General features: G+C 58.5%; 1 protein-coding gene across 8 annotated transcripts; it reads left to right on the top strand.

Moving 5' to 3' along the window:
• HCFC1 (host cell factor C1) lies at nt 1-21848 on the top strand. Of its 8 annotated transcripts, XM_058658201.1 has the most exons (27): nt 1-1296; nt 6785-6933; nt 7110-7270; nt 7814-8022; nt 8717-8801; nt 9229-9335; nt 10609-10788; nt 10859-11233; nt 11496-11656; nt 12119-12316; nt 12744-12968; nt 13083-13187; nt 13379-13598; nt 13764-13906; nt 14003-14141; nt 14280-14500; nt 14967-16220; nt 16311-16437; nt 16724-16884; nt 17363-17939; nt 18211-18534; nt 18715-18833; nt 18924-19061; nt 19646-19831; nt 20587-20887; nt 21386-21449; nt 21629-21848. In XM_058658201.1, exons 1-27 carry the CDS (start codon nt 1104-1106, stop codon nt 21666-21668), a joined length of 6162 nt encoding a protein of 2053 aa, XP_058514184.1. In that variant the 5' UTR covers nt 1-1103; the 3' UTR covers nt 21669-21848. The 8 variants fall into 8 exon arrangements, with proteins under 8 accessions (XP_058514184.1, XP_058514187.1, XP_058514183.1 ...); XM_058658204.1 differs by having other exon boundaries at nt 10874-11233; nt 14967-16437; nt 17495-17939; nt 18214-18534; XM_058658200.1 differs by having other exon boundaries at nt 10874-11233; nt 14967-16437; nt 18214-18534.
• The last annotated feature ends 874 nt before the right edge of the window (nt 21849-22722 follow it).

Raw genomic sequence — 22722 nt, 5'->3', positions numbered from 1 at the left:
GGCCGTTTAAGCAGCTCGGGCCCAGAGGCGAATCCGTGCGAGGGCGGAGGGTGGGGAGCAATGACGTTGCCCGGCTCCGCCCCCTCGCCCGACAGCCGCCGCCATGTTTAGTTGTTGCTTCTTCACACAAGATGGCGGCTCCCAGGGAGGAGGCATGAGCTCCCTGCCGTTATCGCTCCGCCTGCCGTACAGTCATCACTTCGGGGCCTAACTCTGCTCTTTGGAGCGGCTTCTGTGGGAAGGAGTTACAAGGAGGGAAGTGAGGAGCGGACGCTGCCTTGCATTTGGTTTGGAGTGCAAGAACTGACCCAGGAGGAGGAGAATAGGGGGGGAAGGGGGAGTTAGTCTCAAGATGGCGGCTCCCAGGGCGGCAGGCGCAGTCTGAGCCGCACAAGCGGACTAAAGACAGGTGCAAGACTTCGTCAGCCGTACGCTGTGAGTCCCGCGAGGGGCTCTCGGAAGTTGGAGCTGCTTTCATCTGCTTTCGCGCGCGCCTGCGTTGCTTAGCAGTGTCGAGGCTGCTTTGCGAGCGGCGGCTGCACTGAACGCTGGGCGGGGAAGCGGGACGGTCTCAAGATGGCGGCTCCCACAATTGTGGTCTGAGCGCCGGCGGGGCTGGAACGACCGCGGCGCTTGTGGCTGTGTTCCACCCGCCCCGGAAGCCGGGCAGTGCTAGGGACTTGGGGGTGTGGGAACCGGGCCGGGGCTCCGCCATTTCCGGCGGGGGAGGGCTACGACTGAGGAAGGGAGGAGAGAGAGGCGGCTCAAGATGGCGGCTCCCAGGGCCTGCCGCCCGAGCTTCTAAGCGAGAGCGTCCGGGTGAATGGTTAGGGCGATTGGACTCGGCGGCTTCCAGCTTCTCGGGCTGAGGCGCTGAACAGTTTTGGGAGGCTCCCGAGGAGACGGGAGCAGTGAGAAGAAAGGGAAGAGGCAGAGGGAAGGAGGGTAGTTAAGATGGCGGCCTCCATGGAGTCGTCCACCGCCGTGTAAGGAACCGCTTCTCTGAGAGAGCTGCCTTATACTGAGGGGGGTGTGTGATAGAGCAACTGAGGGGCTGCTTTGCCGTGTGCCGACCCCTTCCCATCGCGCCGCCTCCTGGAGTCATGGCTTCGGCCGTGTCGCCCGCCACCTCGGCAACAGTGCTGCTGCAGCCTCGCTGGAAGCGAGTGGTGGGCTGGTCGGGTCCCGTACCGCGACCCCGCCACGGCCACCGCGCCGTGGCCATCAAGGAACTCATCGTGGTGTTCGGCGGCGGCAACGAGGGCATAGTGGACGAACTGCACGTGTACAACACCGGTGAGTGGCAGGCTCGCCGGAGCCTCGGGTCTTACCCTCGCTTCGTCTCGCGCACCCTCTCCTCCCTCCTCCCGCTTCTCTAGCTTCCCGTCCCCCTCCCGCCTCTTCCCCTCACCCCATCTTCCCGTACCCCCCGCGCCCCGATCTGCCTGGCTTGTCTGCTTTGCCCCACGCTTCGCTTACACCCCCGGACTCTGCTGTGTTTGGGGGGGTTGCTCTTCGTTACTCGGGAGAAACCCTCTAGTGCCGCGGGGGAGGGGGAGGGTTGTCACCGGCGCTAGTGACTTCACCCCGACACCGTTATCCGGCGGCGGCCCGGAGCCTCCCTCCCCCGCAGCTCTGCGCCGGCCCTCGTCTTCCTGGTCGCCTGTACCCATTCTAGCCCAGGGGCTGTTTTTGCTTTCCAGCTCTAAATCGGCCCCTGGCCGCGGGGTGGGCGCTCCGAAGGGACGGCCCGGTGCCGCCCCCCTGAGGGGGTGCCTTGCGCAGCAGCCCCGGGCCCGGTCGGCAGGCGTTTCCTTGTGGGAGGGGGAGTGTAGGAGGTGGTGTGCGCGTTGGCCTGCAGTGGGCTAGCTGGGCCCACGCCTCGCCTGGGCTGTGACATGGATGGATCTACTGCCTTTCCTGCCTCCCCCCCCCCCGAAAAAAGCAGCCTGCCAGGGGGCTCAGTCTCGGTACCCAGGTCCCCCACCGGCTGCTGCTCTTCCTGAGAGAAGCACTTGCCGGAGCCTGGCTGCAGAATGCCCGCAGCTTTCCTCCACAGCTTTGTCTGCCGTAGCCCTGGGGTGCACAGGGCTGCCCCCTCCCCAGCCCAGCTACCTGTGCCCTTCTCCGGCAACCACAGGTCCCTCAGTAAGCATAGGGGTGTGTGTGTGTACGCGCGCGTGCGCCCTGAGAGCCTCCCAGTGGCAGAAAGAGCCCCCCCCCAGCCCAGAGGCGCTCAGGGCTGCTCTGTCCCTGTGTCCAGTCTCCCTAGTCTGGGACACTGCGGGACACTGCCTCCCACCTGAAGGGTGAGCTTGTGCTGGCATCCCAGCCTGCCTACCACAGGGCCACAACTATTTGGTGACTGCTCCTTCGCATCCTTGCTCTTCGAGCGGGGAGCTACCCACAGGAGCCTCAAACAAGATTTGTTTGAGCCTGTGATGGTTGGGGCTGGGCTCTCCTTCAGGTGCACCCCTCCACCCCCTGCCCAACTGAAAGAAAGCTTGCTGGCAAGCCTTTCTGCCCCAGTCCCTTGGTACCTGTTGCATCCAAGGGGTGGGGCCTTTCCCAGGGCAGGCAGGGGCTGTAGCACAGAGCTGATGATTGGTGCGGTCTCCCTGCTAGCCTGCCAGCCAGCCGTGGTGGTTCACAAGTGCAAGGGCAGTGGTCGCACTGTGCTTGGCGATGTTATCGTCAGGAGCGGCACCTTTGCAACCTCTTGGGCCCACTCTCCTAAGGCACAAAGCAGGCTGCCTGGCAGGGAAATGCAATTTTAGAAAGTAGGGCAGGGACCTAATTACAATCGGCTCCAAAGTCCACCTGCCTGCTCTCTTGGCTTCCTGGGGCCTCTGCATATTCAGGAGTTTATTAAAATGAATTGACCACTTTTGTCTGAGAAGTCATTAGCAGTCTCCAAAGACAGGTTGTGTGTGTGAGGCTAGCCAGCCTTCCACAGGGCTACTTCAAGTGAAGACCGGGAAGTCCTCCCCGGGAGCTGTTTGCAAACTGACACCGCGCATTCTTTAGGCTACCTGTCAGGAGAGCAGCCAGCAGCCGGCTGCTTGCTCCTGGCCCTGGTGACACCCTTGTTTTGGGCGAAATTGCACGTATTGACTGACGGGCCCTCAGAGCCCACCCACATGGCCCCATCTTGGGCTGGGGCTCTGGGTGTCCCCAGCCATCCTCGCTGCCCCGACAGCCGCCTCTGTTGCTTCATTTGGCTCATTTTCCTTGGGGTGGCAGCATACAGGCCTGTGCCTCTAGAAGACTCATCTGTGGGGAGAAATCCTCTCCGGGCATTCCTGTCTTTGAGATGCAAAGGTGAAAGCCGGGCTAGTTCTGCAGTCTGGTGGGGCCCAGAGGCCCCAGGAAGAGTCCCTGGGGTGGGGGAGGAGAGGCATGGTTCTTCCCCTTTGCCAAGGAATGAGCACAGGCCTTTAGGAGGTCTTCGAGGGGCTAGTGTCCTTGCCACACAGTGAGGGCAGATCAGCCCCGCGGTTCTGAGCAGAGTCAGGTGGTACCCCGCTGACTGGCATACTTGTTCACCCACTTCTGTAACCTCATAGGTCACAGGTTCTTTCAGTTTTCATTTATTGGATTTTTTTTTTAAGATCTACTTATTTTTATTGGAAAGTTGAATTTACAGAGAGGAAGAGAGACAAAGATCTTCCATCTGCTGGTTCACTCTCCAAGCAGCCGCAGCGGCCAGAGCTGAGGTGATCTGAAGCCAGGAGCTTCTTCCGTGTCTCCCACGTGGGTGCAGGGTCCCAAGGCTTCGGACCGTCCTTGAGTGCTTTCCCAGGCCTTTCCAAATAAATAAATAAACCTCTTTTTAAGAGTTACAAACTAGGTAGATTGACAGAGAGGGATCTTCATTTGCTGCTTCACTCTTCATACACTGCCAAGGCAGGAGCAAGTCTCCCGTAAGGATGGCAGAGACCCAAGTCCTGGAGCCATTATCCTCTGCCTCGCAGGATGCATTAGCAGGGAGCGAGATCAGAGCGAGAGGAACTAACTAGCTGGCACTTGAACCTTACTAATACGGAATGTGGGCACCCCAGGTGTCAGCTTAACTGGCTGCACCACAGCATCCGCCTCATCACAGTAAAAAGGAGCCTTGGAGAATAGCTAGCAGGACCAACTTATAATGGAGGTCTGCTGACAGGTGCAGCATCCCCCTAGCAGTGGGTGGGGGACTGGTGTGGCTTTGCAGGCCACTGCCTTGGAAATGGCTCCAGCCTCCTCTGGCCCCGCGTTGAACTGGCCATGAGTAAAACCACTGTCACATCCTGGCTCTGGACAGTCACTTCCTGTTCAGCCTTCAGGGCCCAGCACCAGTGTCACCTCTTCGGAGAAGCCCTTTCTGTTCCTGTCTTGCTACTACATTCCCCAGCTCGGGGCTCCCGAGGGCCGGGCTCAAAGAGAGCCTGTAGCCTTCCTGCCCTGTGGAGTGTGCATTCAAGTGTGGGTCTGCTTCTGGGGCAGCAGAGTCACAGAGATGTTCTGGAGCGCGCCAGGTGAAGAAGGAGGCCTGCCCTGGGGGTCTGTAGGTGGTGGAGGGACAACAGAAAAGCTGGAAGAGGGGCGACGGAGCTGGTAGAAGGAGCAGGCTGACTAGTGCTCCCTGGGGAAGCCTGCAAGCAGTAACCACCTTCCAGGCTGCCCACAGGTGAAAGCCAGCCTGCAGAGCAGGGACAGGCCTGGACTTAGCCAGAACAAGGGGTCAGAAATTGGGTGACATGTTATCTCCCCCAACACATACACAACCGGGGGGGTGGCTGGAAGCCAATAGCTGTTGAGTTTCAAAGGCGGGAAGAAGGTGAGAGAGCTGGCTGACTTGTGCTGTTAGAGTTAGACTTTATACCAGGAACTCTACTCCCTGGCAGGCTAGTCTTGATGGAGAGCAGGAACAGCCTGTGCCCTGACTGGAGTATTCTAGAATGAGATGACTACCTCTTGCATCTTGTAGAGGCTCCTAGTGCTCAAGGACCCTAGGGACAAGGTCACTTGGAGCCTGGCTTGCGGGATCACTGCTCAGAGGGGTGATGGAAAAGCCATGGGCTAAGCCCTCTGCCTTTGGCTTTCTCTCCCTCGCCTGCACGTAGGGCCCTTCGGGAGGTCACCATCACTTTACATCAGTGGGGAATAGGCTTGTTGTCTTGCTGTTGTGTTCAGTGAGCCCAGGTGAGCCATTTGCTCTGCTGGCCTCTGTTGCCTGACAGAGAGCTCACGAAGGGTTGGCTCTGCTCCTGTCAGCTTGGGTGAGACTTGTTTCAAGGCGATGTCTCCCGTTTTATGCACGGTTGACTTGGTTTCCCATGCAAAACTCCCACTTTGTGTGCTTGGTCTTTGCACTGGGAATGAGGCGGGGTGGAGAGTGGTGGGGCTCTGGGCAGCTGAGTGTGTGCATGCATGGGTTGTCACAGCTCTCCTGTTAGGAATAAGGCAGAGAGGGCTGTGTCCGGTGGTCTGGAGTCGCAGTGACTCAGCTAAAAACTGCCAAGGGGACGGTAGCCTGCTTCAGCCCCACCTGTGGGGTCTGCTAGTGGAGTGCTGGGGAGGCACTTGCCTCCAGGGCCAGCCCCTTTGGCTGTGTTGCCTGCGCAGCTTCGGGGGTGACACTGTAGAACTTGGGCCACCCACCATGCCACAGAGGCTTGAAAGTGATCATGGCCAAGTGTTTTTTTCTCCCCAAATGCATCTGAATAAGAAAAAAACAAACTGATTTTCTGACCAGCAAAGCAAATGTGTTTCTTATTATGTTGTAATACCACAGCATCCTGTATGGAAAGTCAGCAGCTGGGACTGATCCGCAGGAGCCTCCCAAGTCCCCTCCCCAAAGAAGTACCTTCCCGTAGTCCTGCTGTATCCCTGGGGGACACTGTGTTTGCCTCTGCTTGGCAGGGTGGGCCCAGCTGCTGGAGTGAGGGTCTTGGCTTATATGTCACCGGAAGCTAGTTGGAGCGGAATCAGCTTGGCGTGTAGCAGAGCAGAGGAGGCAGCCCAGAGCCCTAGCAGCGCCTAAATGCCCAGCCGCGGGCGTCACGGAAAGGCCGAGCGGAACCTGGGTTTTCATTCATCCTCCCCCTAGTGTGGACTACCCCCCATTCCCACCACCCCCGCCCCAAACTGATGGCATTTGAGGCGCTTCTGTCACAGAAGTGCTGCATGGATGCCTTGCCACCTCTGGCTAGAGAATGTTCTGGATGGCGGAGGCGTTGGGGGGAGGGGCACTAGCATTACAGGCGAGTCAGAGGCCCGTCACCTAGGAGACACGGAGGCAGCAGGCCCAGGAGGTCGGCCTGCATGGCTGTGAGGCTGAGCTGCTCCTGGCTGACCTCGCTCCTTGCCCACCCCCCCGGGCTTCCTGCAGGAGGTGGGCCTTGGCCAAACACACAGCAGCTGGCAAGTGTGAGGTTCAGGGAAGGAGACCAGAGGCGCCTGGGGCCTGGGTGAGGGGGTTCAGAGTGAGAAGCTTGGTTCTGGTGAGCCACTGAGCAGTAGGGGAAGGAAGTTGGTGGTGAGGTTCCCAGAAACCCATGAGCTATCTTGATGAGTGATTTCCTCACTGTTAACGATGCCCTTGATGAGACTGGCAGTGGTCTGAAGTTAGGGACTGGTGAGACCTTGGATGGAGTGGCTGGGGCCAGACAGCAGCAGGAGGCGGGACAAAGGACAGAGCCCCGGTGGTGTGGGATGGGCCAATCTGCAGGGAATCCGGGCTGGGGGCTGTAAGCCTTGAAGGCCTCAGGGACTGTGACGCCTGCTTCCTTCTCTTCCCCAGCAACTAACCAGTGGTTCATCCCGGCTGTGAGAGGCGACATCCCTCCTGGGTGTGCAGCCTATGGCTTCGTGTGTGATGGTACTCGCCTGCTGGTGTTTGGTGGGATGGTGGAATATGGGAAATACAGCAACGATCTCTACGAACTCCAGGTAACAGAGCGTACAGCCCCTTAGAGCTGCCCCCTCCATTGCCATGCCTCCTCAACATTGCCCCCAGCCCCTTGTAGCCCCCCTTATGTTCCTCACCGCTGCAGGTTAGCACACAGGTATGGACAGCCAGGGCAGCCTTTTCCCCAAAAGCCCATCTCCAAGTCTTGATTTTGCAGGCAAGCCGCTGGGAGTGGAAGAGACTCAAGGCAAAGACGCCCAAAAATGGCCCCCCTCCGTGTCCTCGGCTCGGCCACAGCTTCTCCCTCGTGGGCAACAAATGCTACCTGTTTGGGGGTCTGGCCAATGATAGTGAGGACCCCAAAAACAACATTCCGAGGTGAGATTCAGTCCTGTTCTTACCATTCCCCGGGGAGGGTGTGTCTGGGGACAGATGTGCCAGCTAACCCGACTATGGCCAAGTCCCTTTCCTGTGCTGGGGGGCTGGGACATGAGAGTGGTGTTAGATACCCTCCATGGAGGCTTCCAGCTGGCAAGTCTAGTCCTGCTCAGGCTGTGTGGGAGGAGGCGTGGGCCCGGGGGAGGTGGTGGGCTGTGTGGAAACCTGTTTGGCTTTGGCCTGGACCCTATTCGGCTCTGCCTGCTCTGCTCCAGATTTCCTGGTGGGGATTTTCCAAGGCCCCTGGCCGACGGCCTTTCTGTCCGGAGGTAGTCCCAAGCTGACACTGCTTCTTGCTCTGGAGAGGCCCTTGAATAATGCCTGGCTTTGTGTGTGTGGCAGGCCAAGAGGGCTTACTGCTGTGTCTGAAGTCAAGATGGCCCTGCAGCTTTGCTGCGCTCCCGCAGTCAGCATTTCAGGGGCAAGGGTGGAACAACTCTTAAGCCCATGTGCACCCACAGACACATCTTTGGTCTTCACCAGGTACCTCAATGACTTATACATCCTGGAATTGCGGCCAGGCTCCGGAGTGGTAGCCTGGGATATCCCCATCACGTATGGAGTCCTGCCCCCACCCCGGGAGTCACATACTGCTGTGGTTTACACGGAAAAGGATAACAAGAAATCCAAGCTGGTGATCTATGGAGGGATGAGTGGCTGCAGGCTGGGTGACCTCTGGACCCTGGATATTGGTAAGAAGCAGCAGGGTGGTGGTGTCGCAGTGGTACTACCATCACATGCTGAAGTGGGGCTCATGGCAGACAAGTGGCTTGCTTAGCGCTTTATTCTAGTTGTGGTGAACTAGGGTCTGAGACTGCTAGAGGTGCCCATTTTGCTGGTGGAAATGCTTTTTTAAAAAAAGAACTGTGTTGCCTGAGTAGTTTGCTAGCTTGCAGGAGAGTGAGAGGAGAGATGAAGACCTTTCTTGGGATAGAATCCTCAGGACTTGGGTTAGTCACTGTTGACATGTCAGTGGTCGGTAAGATTGGATGTTGGTAGACCAGGAGGCCTCTGGGGGCTTTGGGTCGATAACCAGGTGGTGGGTTGAGAGCAGGTCGCCAACTGTTAGAGGCAGCTGTGTCCCATAGAGTAGAGTTGGCACTCAGAAAGCTTAGTGCGGGAGTACTTTGGGTTGGCAAGGAGCATGGGTTAAGTGGGCTTTGTGGCAACGGGGAAGGGCTGGCAGCTCCCTGAGCCCTCTGAGCAAGGGCTTAGTACACAGTGGAAGACACACTTGCTTGGATGATCCAAGCGGTAGCCAGGGGGCCAGTCAGGGGCTGTAGGAGGTCCCCGGGGCAGGAGGTTCTTGCACTGAGGTCAAGCTTGCCTTCCTTAGCCCTGCCGGTGTCCCACCCAGGACAGATAACCCTCCCTCTTTCTACACAGACACCCTGACATGGAATAAGCCCAGTCTCAGTGGGGTGGCACCTCTTCCTCGCAGCCTCCACTCGGCAACCACCATAGGAAACAAGTGAGTAGCCACTCGGCCACTTTCCCCTTCCCTGGCCCGACACCAGCCCCACCCCAAAAGGCGCTCGTTTCGTCTGCTTGGGACAATTCTTGCCCAGCTTCATCAGGCTGGTGGTGATGCACCCCATGAGAAAACGGGCACGGAGCGGGCTGCACACAGGCCCGGGCCTGAGAGCCTCGCTGGGCGCGTGAGGCTCCTCCATCTGGACTGTGTACACGCTCTCACCTAGACGCTGTGCGACTACAGAGGGAGAGGCAGGGTCTTTAGGAGGGCTGAGCCAGCAGGCAGGAGAGGGCCTCATGCTCCCGGGAGACTCCCGGGGGGAGCGGAGAACTGAAGGTGCTTAGAACTCGGGGGGGTTGGAGAGGAGGCCTCTACTTGGTGCCTCCTCTACAATCCTCTCCTACTCTTCCCCCCCCTCTCTCAGAATGTACGTGTTTGGTGGCTGGGTGCCTCTTGTCATGGATGACGTCAAAGTGGCCACACACGAGAAGGAGTGGAAGTGTACCAACACGCTGGCTTGTCTCAACCTGGGTATGGCCTCCTCGGGCTCCGTGTGGCCTGCAGGAGGCTGACCCTCCTCGACCCTGCAGGCTGTGTGGGGGATGTGCAGGGAGCAAAGCTGGGCCCGTGGCTCCCTTTAGAATCTACCAGAAGTATGCAGTGGGCAGAATACTTGGAAGCAATGTTCCCCTCTTTTCGTTGACATGGTCCAGCACCTGACAATACAGAAGCACGCACGGTGCAGAGCTCCCTCCCTCCTCCCAGCACATGGGTGGGGTTCTGTCAACCCTGCGGAGACTTCTCCACACGAAAGCATTAGCTGCAGCTGCTTTGCTCTTCTTAAACAAATGGCTGGACACAGCTGGCCTTTGTCGTTTCCTATGTCTCGGAGCGAGCAGCCTCGTTCTCTTGAGTTACTGTCAAGGTGCCATAGCTTGTACAGATGCTGCTCTGTGAGTATCCTTGTACAGTTCCCACCCACGTGAACACGTTTGCGAAGGATAAACACCTAAGTGTAGACTTGCTATCACACGCACAGAGGTTGTGCCAATGTAGGTGGTGCTAGCAGTGCCACACAGACTGCTTTGGCCAAGCCTGATAGGTGACCAAAGCTCCCTGAGGGCCAGTCCCCAGCCTGTGCCCTCCTTGCACCCCAGCTGACATTTGCCGTGCGTTCATTTTGACTGAGGGCGTACATTTTCATGGGAGATCCTCCGATTGAGTTTTCCACAGATTGCAGTCTCCTCCACCAGTCTTTGTGCATGATTTGATTATTTTGCTATGGTAGGAGGTAAAACTGCAGTTCAAGTATGTTCCCAGGTGTTTGTTTTCCATTTGTGATTTACCAGTTTATATGTTTTTTTTTTTCAGATGTTAATTTATTTTCATCTACTTGAAAGCAAGAGAGAGAAATATATTCCCGTTCTCCTGGTTCACTCTCAAATGCCCCCAGCAGTCAGGATGAGTGGACCAGGCCAGAGCCAGGAACCCGGATCTGCATCTGGGTTTTCTGCATGGGTGGCAGGGAGCCAAGTGCCTCCTAGGCTGTGTTAACAGGAAGCTGCATTGGAAGCAGAGTAGCTAGAATTCGAGCCAGCACTGTGTGGTATGGGATGCAGGCATCCCAAGCAGCACCTTAACTTGTTGCCCCCAATACTTTGCCTTATAGGGTTTTTGTTTGCTTTTAACTTAGGAAGCGTTGGCAACTTCCTGGTATTAATTCCCCATCCCTGACAGCAAAAGGGGTAAAGGTTCAGTCTGGGAGTGCTTTCTGCTACTGACCGCCGCCCTCTTTCCACTCTAGATACCATGGCCTGGGAAACCATCTTGATGGACACATTGGAGGACAACATTCCCCGAGCGCGAGCCGGCCACTGCGCAGTCGCCATCAATACCCGCCTGTACATCTGGAGTGGGCGTGATGGCTATCGCAAGGCCTGGAACAACCAGGTGTGCTGTAAGGACCTCTGGTACCTAGAGACAGGTAAGCTGCAGTCCTGGCTGAGCATTCACTGCTACCAGTTCAGAAGCTACACACCCACCCCCCTTACCAGTCATGTTTTTTACAGAAAAGCCACCTCCCCCAGCCCGGGTGCAACTGGTGCGAGCCAACACCAATTCCCTGGAGGTGAGCTGGGGGGCAGTGGCGACGGCCGACAGTTACCTTCTACAGCTCCAGAAATATGACATTCCTGCCACGGCTGCTACTGCCACCTCCCCCACACCCAATCCAGTTCCATCTGTGCCCACCAACCCTCCTAAGAGTCCTGCCCCAGCAGCAGCCGCACCTGCCGTGCAGCCACTAACCCAAGTAGGCATCACGCTCCTGCCCCAGGCTGCTGCTGCGCCCCCAACCACCACCACCATCCAGGTCTTGCCAACGGTACCAGGCAGCTCCATAGCTGTGCCCACTGCAGCTAGGACTCAAGGTAAGGCTAGGGGCATTCAGCGCCTGAATAGCGGCTGCCATTGTGGTTCATCAGGGCAAGTAGTCGGTTGGCACCTTGAGGCTCTCAGTGCTGAGGGTGGGCAGGACCGGGAGGCAAAGGCCCAGCTGCTTGAGTTGAGTAGGGCTCCGAGGCAGAGAGCTGACACTGAGTGCGGCTGGGCGAGTTGGTGTGCTGAACTTAGCAGAGGGGCTAGGGAGGCACTGTGGCGGGTGTCATGTTGATGGTGAGCCCTGCTTGGCAGGTGTTCCTGCTGTTCTCAAAGTGACTGGACCTCAGGCCACCACAGGAACCCCACTGGTCACCATGCGACCTGCTAGCCAAGCTGGGAAAGCTCCTGTCACTGTGACCTCCCTGCCTGCTGGCGTGCGAATGGTTGTGCCAACACAGAGTGCCCAAGGGACGGTGAGGAACACCTGTTGGGTTCAGCTCGTAGGGCAGGGGGGGATGTTCCGGGGATCAGGTGGGATGCATCTGAAATGCTCTGTCAGGTCAGGTCCTGGCTTGCACCTGTTCCACATGACCCTGTGAGTTCTTGTCTCAAAAAGACTTTTTGCCTTCCACCTGCTCCTGAGGGCATTTTGAATGTTCGCTTTCATGTCCTGGAGCCCGAGGGGGGTTGCTAGCCAGCTGGGTTTTACCCAGGCTGTGCAAAATGGAGCTGAATCTGACTCCGGTCTTTTGCTGAGATTTACTGTGCCTGCTCGGTGGTAGGAGGCCTTTGTGTTTGGGGCCGGCTGCAGGGAAAGCCAAGAGGTCCTGCTGGTGAGAGGCAGGCTCCCTGGGCAGGGCTGAGCCCCTCCACTGAGGCCTGCAGAGCAGCGGCAGGCAGTGCCCTGTAGCCTCATGCGCCTGTGCCCACCGCAGGTCATCGGCAGCAACCCCCAGATGAGCGGGATGGCTGCACTGGCAGCTGCAGCTGCTGCCACCCAGAAGATCCCGCCTTCCTCGGCGCCCACGGTGTTGAGTGTCCCAGCAGGCACCACCATTGTCAAAACTGTGGCTGTGGCGCCCGGCACTACCACGCTCCCGGCTGCTGTGAAGGTGGCCTCCTCGCCGGTCATGGTGAGCATTCAGTTCTCTGCTCCTGTGTCCCAGCAGCCCAAGAACTGGGGAGTGCCGGTCACTCAGCCAAAACCAGCGCTCACGCCTGCACACTGGACTAACCCTTACGGTGACTAACCCTCAGGGTGACTAACCCACAAGTGCTGCGCGCAGGGGCTGTGGAAGAAACTGTCACCTTTCAGGAGGCGTGAGGCAGTCTGAAGCTAGATCTGTGGCCCTCAGCCCTCTGCCGGGGCTTTCTCCCCCTTTCTGGCAGCTCCTGTCGTGACAGACTCCCCCAGGGGCTCTGACCACTCATCTGTGTCCTCACAAATGAGTGCTGCTGTGGCTGGGGGCGGGGCGGAAAGGTGAGGCTGGGCCTGGGAGCCCCCCCCCGTGGGCGGTGTGGGTAGTGGGTGTGCTCATCAGTCCTCTGTCGCCCCTCCAGGTGAGCAACCCAGCCACCCGCATGCTGAAGACTGCAGCCGCCCAGGTCGGGACGTCCGTCTCCTCGGCTGCCAACACATCCACTCGTCCCATCATCACGGTGCACAAGTCAGGGACCGTGACGGTGGCCCAGCAAGCCCAGGTGGTGACCACGGTGGTGGGTGGGGTCACCAAGACCATCACCCTGGTGAAGAGCCCCATCTCTGTGCCAGGAGGCAGTGCCCTGGTGAGTGACAGGCGACAGCTGGGTGCGTGTGAGAGCTGCCAGGCCGTGGTGACTTGCTCCCCAGGGCCTTGCTTGGTTCCCAGATCACTCCCCACTCCCTCCTTTCCTTTGTAGATTTCCAATCTGGGCAAAGTGATGTCAGTGGTCCAAACAAAACCAGTTCAGACTTCGGCAGTCACGGGCCAGGCGTCTACAGGCCCCGTAACTCAGATAATCCAGGTGAACTCGGGCCCCCCCCGTCCCCCCATCTTCCTCATAAGTAAGAATGGGTGCTAGGCCACAGGCCACTCTGGAGGACTCCCCACAAGATGTGTTGCTGAGCAGTCCCATCACCCAGCATGGCCTGGGCACCTTAGACCTTAGCTGCCCAAACTTTCAGGGCAGCTCATCTGCCTGTTAACCCTTTTCAGACCAAAGGGCCCCTGCCAGCGGGAACAATCCTGAAGCTGGTGACCTCTGCAGATGGCAAGCCCACCACCATCATCACTACCACGCAGGCCAGTGGGGCGGGCAGCAAGCCCACCATCCTGGGCATCAGCAGCGTCTCTCCCAGTACCACCAAACCTGGCACGACTACTATCATCAAGACCATCCCCATGTCAGCCATCATCACGCAGGCAGGCGCCACCGGTATGAGCCTGTGCCCCCGCCTTCTGGGTGCTACCCCTACCTCCTTCTACTTGCCTTTCACTTCAGAGGTCTGGAGGGAGATAGCAGGGACCACCTCACTAGCTGAGAGATAGCAGGCCTAGGAGCCCACAACGGGCTAACTCCTGGGTGCCTCTCCCCATGCAGGTGTGACCAGCACTCCGGGGATCAAGTCCCCCATCACCATCATCACCACCAAGGTTATGACTTCGGGAACTGGAGCACCTGCCAAAATCATTACTGCTGTTCCCAAGATTGCCACTGGCCATGGACAGCAGGGAGTGACCCAGGTGAAGCACACCAGTCCCTTTCCTCGGTCTCAGACCCAGTCTAGCCCAGCCAGCTTAGCAGTAATGTTGGTGACACTTTCCCTTGTGCTGTTCTAGGTGGTACTAAAGGGGGCGCCTGGACAACCAGGCACCATCCTCCGCACCGTGCCAATGGGGGGAGTCCGTCTGGTCACCCCGGTCACTGTCTCTGCCGTCAAGCCAGCTGTGACCACGTTGGTTGTGAAGGGTACCACAGGTATGTAGCCCGCAGGCCAGGTTCTATCCCTCCTCCCTGGAGCACCTCTGCATAGTTGGCCCAGGGAGAAGCTGCTAGAAAGGTGGGTTGCAGCCCTGGGCCTCACCCCTTCTCTACCTCCCTGCTCCCTCCCTCTAGGCGTCACCACCCTAGGCACTGTGACAGGCACAGTCTCTACCAGCCTTGCTGGAGCTGGGGTCCACAGCACCAGTGCCTCTCTGGCCACGCCCATCACCACCTTGGGCACCATTGCCACCCTGTCAAGCCAGGTGATCAACCCCACTGCCATCACCGTGTCGGCCGCACAGACCACACTGACGGCAGCTGCAGGGCTCAGCACCCCAACCATCACCATGCAGGTAGGGTGGGGCCTGGGGTAGCACAGTGCTCAGCAACGCTCCCAGGTGCTTCATAGGCTGGTCTGCCATCATGTAGTCTCTGGTGGAGCCTGCTCCTCGGCCGTCTGGGGGTGTTGGGCGTTAGGTGTTTCTTGCAACCTCACTGAGGAGCAAAGTGTTGATTCAGATGTACTTGGCGTTCTCTTCTCCATGGCCTCTGTGTGTCACTGGGGATCCACTGCCCAGACGCGGGGCTTGCCTTTGCCACCTGCCTGGGCCTTGCCAGCCCCTTCTCTGTCCAGTTGCCCTTGAGGCAAGGTACCACTTCCTTCCCGGTGACCAAACCAAAATCTTAGGATCGGAGGCCTGTTGGATCATGGATTTGCCAGGCTGATGGCTTTAGGGGTAGAGTCGGAGGCCTGGGTTGGCACAGGCCTGCAGGAAGAATGACTGTAGCAGTAACCCTTTGTTTTTGTGTCTCCCACAGCCTGTGGCACAGCCTACACAGGTTACTCTGATTACCGCACCCAGTGGTGTTGAGGCCCAGCCTGTGCATGACCTCCCTGTGTCCATCCTGGCCTCGCCCACCACAGAGCAGCCCACGGCCACAGTCACCATTGCTGACTCTGGCCAGGGCGACGTGCAGCCTGGGACCGTGACGCTAGTGTGTTCCAACCCACCCTGCGAGACTCATGAGACAGGCACCACCAACACGGCCACGACCACGGTCGTGGCTAACCTTGGGGGACACCCCCAGCCCACCCAAGTGCAGTTTGTCTGCGACAGGCAGGAGGCAGCTGCCTCTCTTGTGACCTCAGCTGTAGGGCAGCCAAATGGCAGCGTGGTCCGCGTCTGCTCCAACCCGCCCTGTGAAACCCATGAGACTGGCACCACCAACACAGCCACCACCGCCACCTCCAACATAGCCGGACAGCATGGCTGCTTGAACCCGCCCTGTGAGACCCATGAGACCGGCACCACCAGCACTGCCACCACCGCCATGGCTAGCATTGGGGCCAGCCAGCAGCGTGACACCCGTCGCACGTGTGTTGCCGGCACACCCACTGTGGTCCGGATCGGTGTGGCTGCAGGGCTGTCAGAGGGAACCCCGGGTACCATGAAGTCCCAATGCCAAACTCGACAGACGAGCGCCACCAGCACCACCATGACGGTGATGGCAACTGGGGTGCCCTACTCAGCCAGCCCACTCCTGGGGCCCAGTGTGGCGCTGGAGGCCGGGGGCCATGGCACAACTTTCGTGCAGTTGGCCCCTCTCAGCAGCAGAATTGGTCCAAGTGGACCAGGCAGTAAGAATGTGCCCTTGGGGCGTCAGCTGGAGACCCTGCACATGCCCACGGGCAGTACCCCCACTGCCGTCCGGGGGCCACTCACATCTGTATGCGACAGCCTCCAATCCAGCTCACCCAGCACCGTGACTGTGGCTGCCCTGGAGGCCCTGCTGTGCCCCTCGGCGACTGCGTCCCAAGTCTGTTCCAACCCGCCATGTGAGACCCATGAGACGGGCACCACCAACACCGCCACTACCTCCAATGCAGGCAGCGCCCAGCGAGTGTGCTCCAACCCACCGTGTGAGACCCACGAGACGGGCACCACGCATACAGCTACCACCGCCACCGCAAATGGTGGTGGTGGCCAGCCTGAGGGTGGGCAGCAGCCTCCCGCAAGCCGCCCCTGTGAGACGCACCAGACCACTTCCACTGGCACCACCATGTCCGTCAGTGTGGGTGCCCTGCTCCCTGACGCCACCGCCTCCCACAGGACCCTAGAGTCCGGCTTGGAGGTGACAGCACCACCCACTGTCACTCCACAGGCTGGTGCCACGTTGCTGGCTCCGTTCCCAACACAAAGGGTGTGCTCCAACCCCCCCTGTGAGACCCACGAGACGGGCACCACACACACAGCCACCACTGTCACCTCCAACATGAGCTCAAACCAAGGTGAGTGAAAGCAAGCCGGTGGGCCTGGCACTTGGGGTCTCCCAGGGCTCGAAGAGGAAACTAGAGATGGGCAGAACGTCTTGTTTCCGCACGTCCTGTGCCATCCGACTTACCAGCAGGTTGCAGTAGAGGTGTGCTGGCAGTGTCCAACCCAAGCGAGGGGTCCCTGCTCCACGAGACCCTCCTATCCTGTCTTGCCTGGAGGCTAGCGGAAGCTGTGCCGTGCTGGAGCCAGATGGAATCCTGGGAGCTCCTGCTGAGTGGCCTCCTGCCTGTCACCCCACAGACCCCCCACCAGCTGCCAGTGACCAGGGAGAGGTAGAGAACAGCCAGGGTGACGTGAGCCTAACCAGTGCCGGTGCCATCACCACAACTGTGTCTGCCACCCTGCCGCGAGCCGTGACTACCGTGACACAGTCTACACCTGTCCCAGGTCCCTCTGTGCCGGTAAGATTATAAGGTGCCTGCCTTCCTAGCACCCTGCTCCCTCCGTGCCTTTGGTACGTGGTGTTCCCAAGTTGGACAGCAGGTGTCACTCTTGCACCAGCCATGGAATCACTCCTGGTCCATTTTCCAGGCCATAAAAGGACAGTCTTGGGGACTACAGGAAAGGAGGCTATGATCAGGCTATAGCATTGAGGTTTCGGGGGGGGGGGGTGGGAGGTGGCTGTAGAGTGGCATCCGCGTGCCCCCTTGTCTAGGTAAGAAATCCTCAGAACAGGTGAGCTGTAGCTAGGGCATCCCAGGGACCTGTCTTCCTCTTGCACTATGTCTTGTGCTATCCCATGGGGGGTGAAGGTAGCCTGGCAAGGACGAAGTTCTAAGGGCCACAGGGAAAGGTAGCGGCTGTCGTGCTTCTCAGCCCCACTGCCTGCTTCCGGCCACCTGCTCCTCCCCTCTGACGGGGGCTTCTCTCCCTTTCTAGAAGATCTCATCTGTGACTGAGACTACCCCAGGGGCTCTGACTACCGAAGTCCCCATCCCAGCCACGATAACCGTGACCATAGCCAACACAGAATCTTCTGACATGCCCTTCTCTGCTGTTGACATCCTGCAGCCCCCAGAGGAGCTCCAGGTCTCACCAGGGCCTCGCCAGCAGCTGCCACCACGGCAACTCCTGCAGCCGGCCTCCACGCCCCTGATGGGGGAGTCCACCGAGCTCCTGTCAGCCTCCCAGAGCCCTGAGCTCCAGGCCGCCGTGGATCTGAGCAGCACAGGGGACCCGTCCTCGGGCCAGGAGCCTCCCAGCTCAGCAGTGGTGGCTGCTGTGGTGGTGCAGCCTCCCCCTCCCACACAGTCCGAAGTAGACCAGTTGTCACTTCCCCAAGAGCTGATGGCCGAGGCCCAGGCGGGCACCACCACCCTCATGGTAACAGGCCTCACCCCTGAGGAGCTGGCAGTGACTGCTGCCGCGGAAGCAGCTGCCCAGGCTGCGGCCACCGAGGAAGCCCAGGCCTTGGCCATCCAGGCGGTACTGCAGGCTGCACAGCAAGCTGTCATGGGTAGGTGCCCACCAGGACCCTCCTGAGGAGTGACGGCTCGAGACTGAAGGTGACAGGGACAGCCTGGGAAGAGAAGCTGGCCCAACTCATACGTAATGGGGAGCGTCACTTAGTGGGCTCCAGACTGGTGGGGCTAGTGTATGGGAAGTATTCGGGTGGCCCCTGCAGTGAGACGAGGGCAGCCTGGAAAGCCTCTGGTAGGGACAGTCTTTATTCATTGGGACATGCATGCCAACGTTTCTGTTCAGTACCGTTTTGCTTGATCCTGGAGCAGGCACCGGGGAGCCCATGGATACATCGGAGGCGGCAGCAGCTGTGACACAGGCAGAGCTGGGTCACCTGTCAGCAGAGGGACAAGAAGGCCAGGCCACCACCATCCCGATTGTGCTGACACAGCAGGAGCTGGCTGCACTGGTGCAGCAGCAGCAGCAACTGCAAGAGGCCCAGGCCCAGGCCCAGCAGCAGCACCTGCCCACAGAGGCCCTGGCTCCCGCGGATAGTCTCAATGACCCAACCATCGAGAGCAACTGTCTCAGTGAGCTGGCTGGAGCTGTGCCTAGCACCGTGGCCCTGCTTCCCTCCACAGCCACTGAGAGTGAGTAGGGGGCTGGAGCCTTGATCCCTGCCTAGGGCACTCTTGAGATCTGGGGATAAATTAGTGATTGTGTGGGCAGGACCCTGCAAAAGATAGCATGAAGATGCTAGCAGGCCCAGCACCCATGTGCAAGCCCTCTCTGGAACCTTTCCCATTGACACTCTCTGTCTCTCTTCCCAGGCCTGGCCCCATCCAGCACATTTGTGGCCCCCCAGCCAGTTGTGGTAGCCAGTCCCGCAAAGCTCCAGGCTGCAGCTACTCTGACTGAAGTCGCCAATGGCATTGAGTCCTTGGGTGTGGTGAGTTGGGTATACTGGAACGGGATACTAGGTGGGATGGGTGCCCCTGTTTCTGAGCCCTGGTTGCCGAGCAGCTGATCTGTTTTCTAGAAGCCAGATCTGCCACCCCCACCCAGCAAAGCTCCTGTGAAGAAAGAGAACCAGTGGTTTGATGTAGGGGTCATTAAGGGCACCAACGTAATGGTGACACACTATTTCCTGCCTCCAGATGATGCTGTCCCATCAGATGTAAGTATCCCCAGAGTTGGCTCAGAGGAAACTGCTCCATGTTGGGGCCCAGTTGAGGTCAAGGGGCAGAGTTTCCCCCCCATTCTGCGTGCGAAACAGTAGCAAGCTTTGGGGATATGAGAGTAGTAGCTGGCCCAGGGCAGCCCAGCCTCACTGTCCTCCCTTGCCGTGGGGGGCAGCTGTTGCTGTCCTTCTCCCTTGGCTCTCATGGTCCTGGACCTGCTGTGGTCTCAGGTGGCCAAAGTGCAGGTGACCAAAGTGCTCTCACTGGCCTAGAGCTACTATCACCCTACTGTTATTTTTCCCTTATTTTATTTGAAAAGCGAAGAGACATGTCTTCCATGTGCTGGCTTACACCCTCAAATGCCTGCCTGGCTGAGGCAGAGCAGGAACTCCCCTGGGGTCTCTCACATGGGTGGCGGTGGCCCAATATGAGTACTGTGCATCAGCAAGGAGCTAAACTGGAAGCAGAGGCGCCACAATTTGGAGCAGGCACTGGGACATGGGGTATGGTGGCAAATGGTTGCCTCACAACTTCCTATTTAACAGTGGGCCCTGTGACCCTTTGTTTTCTCTCTGCGCAGGATGACTCGGGCACTGTTCCTGACTACAGCCAGCTGAAGAAGCAGGAGCTGCAGCCAGGCACGGCCTATAAGTTTCGTGTGGCTGGAATCAACGCCTGCGGTCGGGGGCCATTCAGTGAGATCTCTGCCTTTAAGACATGTCTCCCTGGTTTCCCAGGGGCCCCATGTGCCATTAAAATTAGCAAAGTAAGTTGTCTTGCCACCTGTAGCCTCTGCCACGAGGTGTTCCTTGTCTGTGCTAGGGCAGCTTGGCTCACAGGGATGCTTCAGGAGGGGCCCCAAGCTTGTGGGCCAAGGCACTAAGGCACACGAGCCTGTGCCTCCATTGCTGTGGTCTTCAAGATGTGGACGGTGAGGCATTGAGCGGCTTAGTCACACCTAGCGGAGTGAGTGTGGGAAGGATATGGGTATTGTTTCCGTTTCCTTTGAGAGGCCAAGGAAGGTACAGCGAGAAATCTGCTGGTTTACTCCCCGGACATGCACAACAGCTGGAGCCGGGCCAGGGCAAAAAGCCAGAACTCCAGGTGTCCCCCATGGGTGACAGGAAGGCAGCTGTATTCGAGTCCTTAGCTGCCGCCTCCCAGGGACACGTTAGTAGCTAGCCTGGAGTCAGAGATCGGAGCCAGGCTTAGGACTCGGACTCAGGTTCTGCCATGTGGGATGTGACAGTGTCAATTGATGTCTGAAGCACTACACCAGGTACAGTCCGAGGCTATGTTTGGAATTCAGTTCATTTTATTGCTTCCACTTAAGGGCAGATCTCTTTATAAAGGTCTTTATGTCAAATGTTTCTATGCCATTATTGAAAAAAAAAGGCTTGTGTGACATCTGAGGTGTCTGTTCCGGAAGGTTCTGCCCGCTCTGTTGCTCCAGGGACAGGCAGTTGGGCCAGGGCCACAGATGCAGGAGGCAAGCCTTGACCCTGTGCTTCCTTGTTCTAGAGTCCAGACGGTGCTCACCTCACGTGGGAGCCGCCTTCTGTGACCTCCGGCAAGATCATAGAGTACTCGGTGTACCTGGCCATCCAGAGCTCACAGGCCGGCAGCGAGCCCAAGAGCTCGGCCCCGGCGCAGCTGGCTTTCATGCGGGTATACTGCGGGCCCAGCCCTTCCTGCCTCGTGCAGTCCTCCAGTCTCTCCAATGCCCACATTGACTATACCACAAAGCCCGCCATCATCTTCCGCATCGCAGCCCGCAACGAGAAGGGCTATGGCCCAGCCACCCAAGTGAGGTGGTTGCAAGGTGAGCTGCTTCCTAGGGCTGCCTGGGCCACTCGGAAGGTGCAGTGGGAAGGCAGTACTGCCATAGGCAGCTCCCCCTGCTCACCACCCTGGCCCGACGTCATTGGCTGCAGGTTCTTGTGCCACACTGAGGGAGGCAGGAACTGCATGTCCAGAGGAGGCTGGCAGGTCGAGCCAGGGAACCCCAGCTCCCTGTGACTGAGCAAAAACGGGAAATGGGAGGGGGTAGGTAGGAGCTAAGCTGAGAGGGTTTTGCTTTTTTTTTTTAATTATTAATTACATTGCATTATGTGACACAATCCCATATGCACTGGGATTCCCCAAACCCTCCCCCCCATGGCGGATTCCTCCACCTTGCTGCATTACCAGCTGAGAGGGTTTCTAACAGGGCCCAGGGCCAGCTTGAAAAGGGGCACTGTGATCTGTGTATGGGGGGGCGGGGGCGGGACACAGCTATAGTCCCCCTGCTGCTCACGCTGCCCGTCGCTCTGTGTTTCAGAAACCAACAAAGATGGTTCTGGCAGCAAGCCAGCCAGCAAGCGGCCCATGTCCTCTCCAGAAATGTAAGCAAAAGAACACCTTTACGGAACCTTCTCCAGTTGGGATGATCTGGGGGAGCTTACGCAGACCAGTGCCATGTGTCCCCACCCCCAGATCCGCACCCCAGCCTGCTTGCCCGCTTTGATGCTGAATGCAGTGCCACAGAGACCCGCGCTAACTCTCTCCTTTTTCCATCCTCAAGGAAATCTGCTCCAAAGAAATCTAAGGCAGATGGTCAGTAGGAGGAAGCTGACCAGCACCTGCATTCTCCTCCAGCCCCCCTCCCGCTTCAGGAACCACCCCCTCCCCCGGGGCCCATCCCTGCCTCCCATCCCGCCCCAGGGTGCACAGCTACCCTCACGAGCCACTGGCCTCTGATCTTTCTGTGTGTTTTTAAAATAAAGCAAGCACATTTGACCTTGGCTGTTGGGAGGAAGCAACAAGGCAGATTAGAAAAAGCAGCGAGCAAGTGAGACTAGCCTGCTTCCCCTCCCCTGATGTTGGCCTCACCACCATGCTAGACTGCAGAATTCAGAGACCACCGAGGGAGAGAAATGGAAACTTATAGGGGACAGAAAACGCTCACACTTCAAAGCCTGCGCCCGTTTCCTGGTTTCTCTGCTGGCTGCAGTGGGACCTGAGGACTGGGTGGGGAGCAGGGCGCTCAGGGGGCTTCCCCATGCCCTGGCCCAGGTGGCCGTGTGCTTTGTTGGTCTCATGGCCCTTATCTTTCCAGCCTCCCCCATCCCTTCCCCGGGCCTAGCCAGCAGCTTCACATGCTTTCCCCAAGGCCTCTGCTCTCACCTGTTCTTCCCTGCCCCTTTAAGCAAGGACTAGAAAGGAGGACAGGTGGGGGTGTGTGGGTGGCTGAGCAGTGCCGGGAAGGCCTCTGATGGGGCACCATTTGGCTCCCACCAAGCCTGGCTCTGAAGCTGGGGGCGCATCACCAACTGCTGCATTGTTGTATTTTTTAAGTTGAAATGGATGAAGTTAACATTTTTATTGTAATTTTAGCCTTAGCGTGTGGGGTTTTGTCCCTTTTGTTGTTGTTGTTGTTAGTTGTGTACAGGATTTTGTGTATCAGCTTTTTTTTTCTCCCCCCCCCCCCCCGCTCCTTTTTGTTTTTTTCTTTTTTTCTTTCCTTTTCTCTCCTTGGCAGGGATCTTTTTAGAGGAAAAGCAGGGGGCAGCTGGGGCAGGAAGGTATGGACTCCCCACATGGGGCCTACCAGCAGGCACTGCCCTTCCCGGTTGCTGCCTTTGCTCGCTCTGCCCCTGATGAGCTGAGCCAGGCCTC

Source organism: Ochotona princeps, chromosome X (genome assembly GCF_030435755.1).
Source record: "Ochotona princeps isolate mOchPri1 chromosome X, mOchPri1.hap1, whole genome shotgun sequence".
Lineage (NCBI taxonomy): Eukaryota > Metazoa > Chordata > Mammalia > Lagomorpha > Ochotonidae > Ochotona > Ochotona princeps.
This window is presented reverse-complemented; position numbering and strand designations above follow the sequence as displayed.

Coding starts and splice junctions, on each gene's coding strand:
- HCFC1 (XM_058658195.1), top strand. CDS start 1,104: ATGGCTTCGGCCGTGTCGCCCGCCACCTCGGCAACAGTGCTGCTGCAG. Junction 11,657..12,118: donor CACAGAGTGCCCAAGGGACG/GTGAGGAACACC, acceptor TGCCCACCGCAG/GTCATCGGCAGCAACCCCCA. Junction 12,317..12,743: donor TGGCCTCCTCGCCGGTCATG/GTGAGCATTCAG, acceptor TCGCCCCTCCAG/GTGAGCAACCCAGCCACCCG.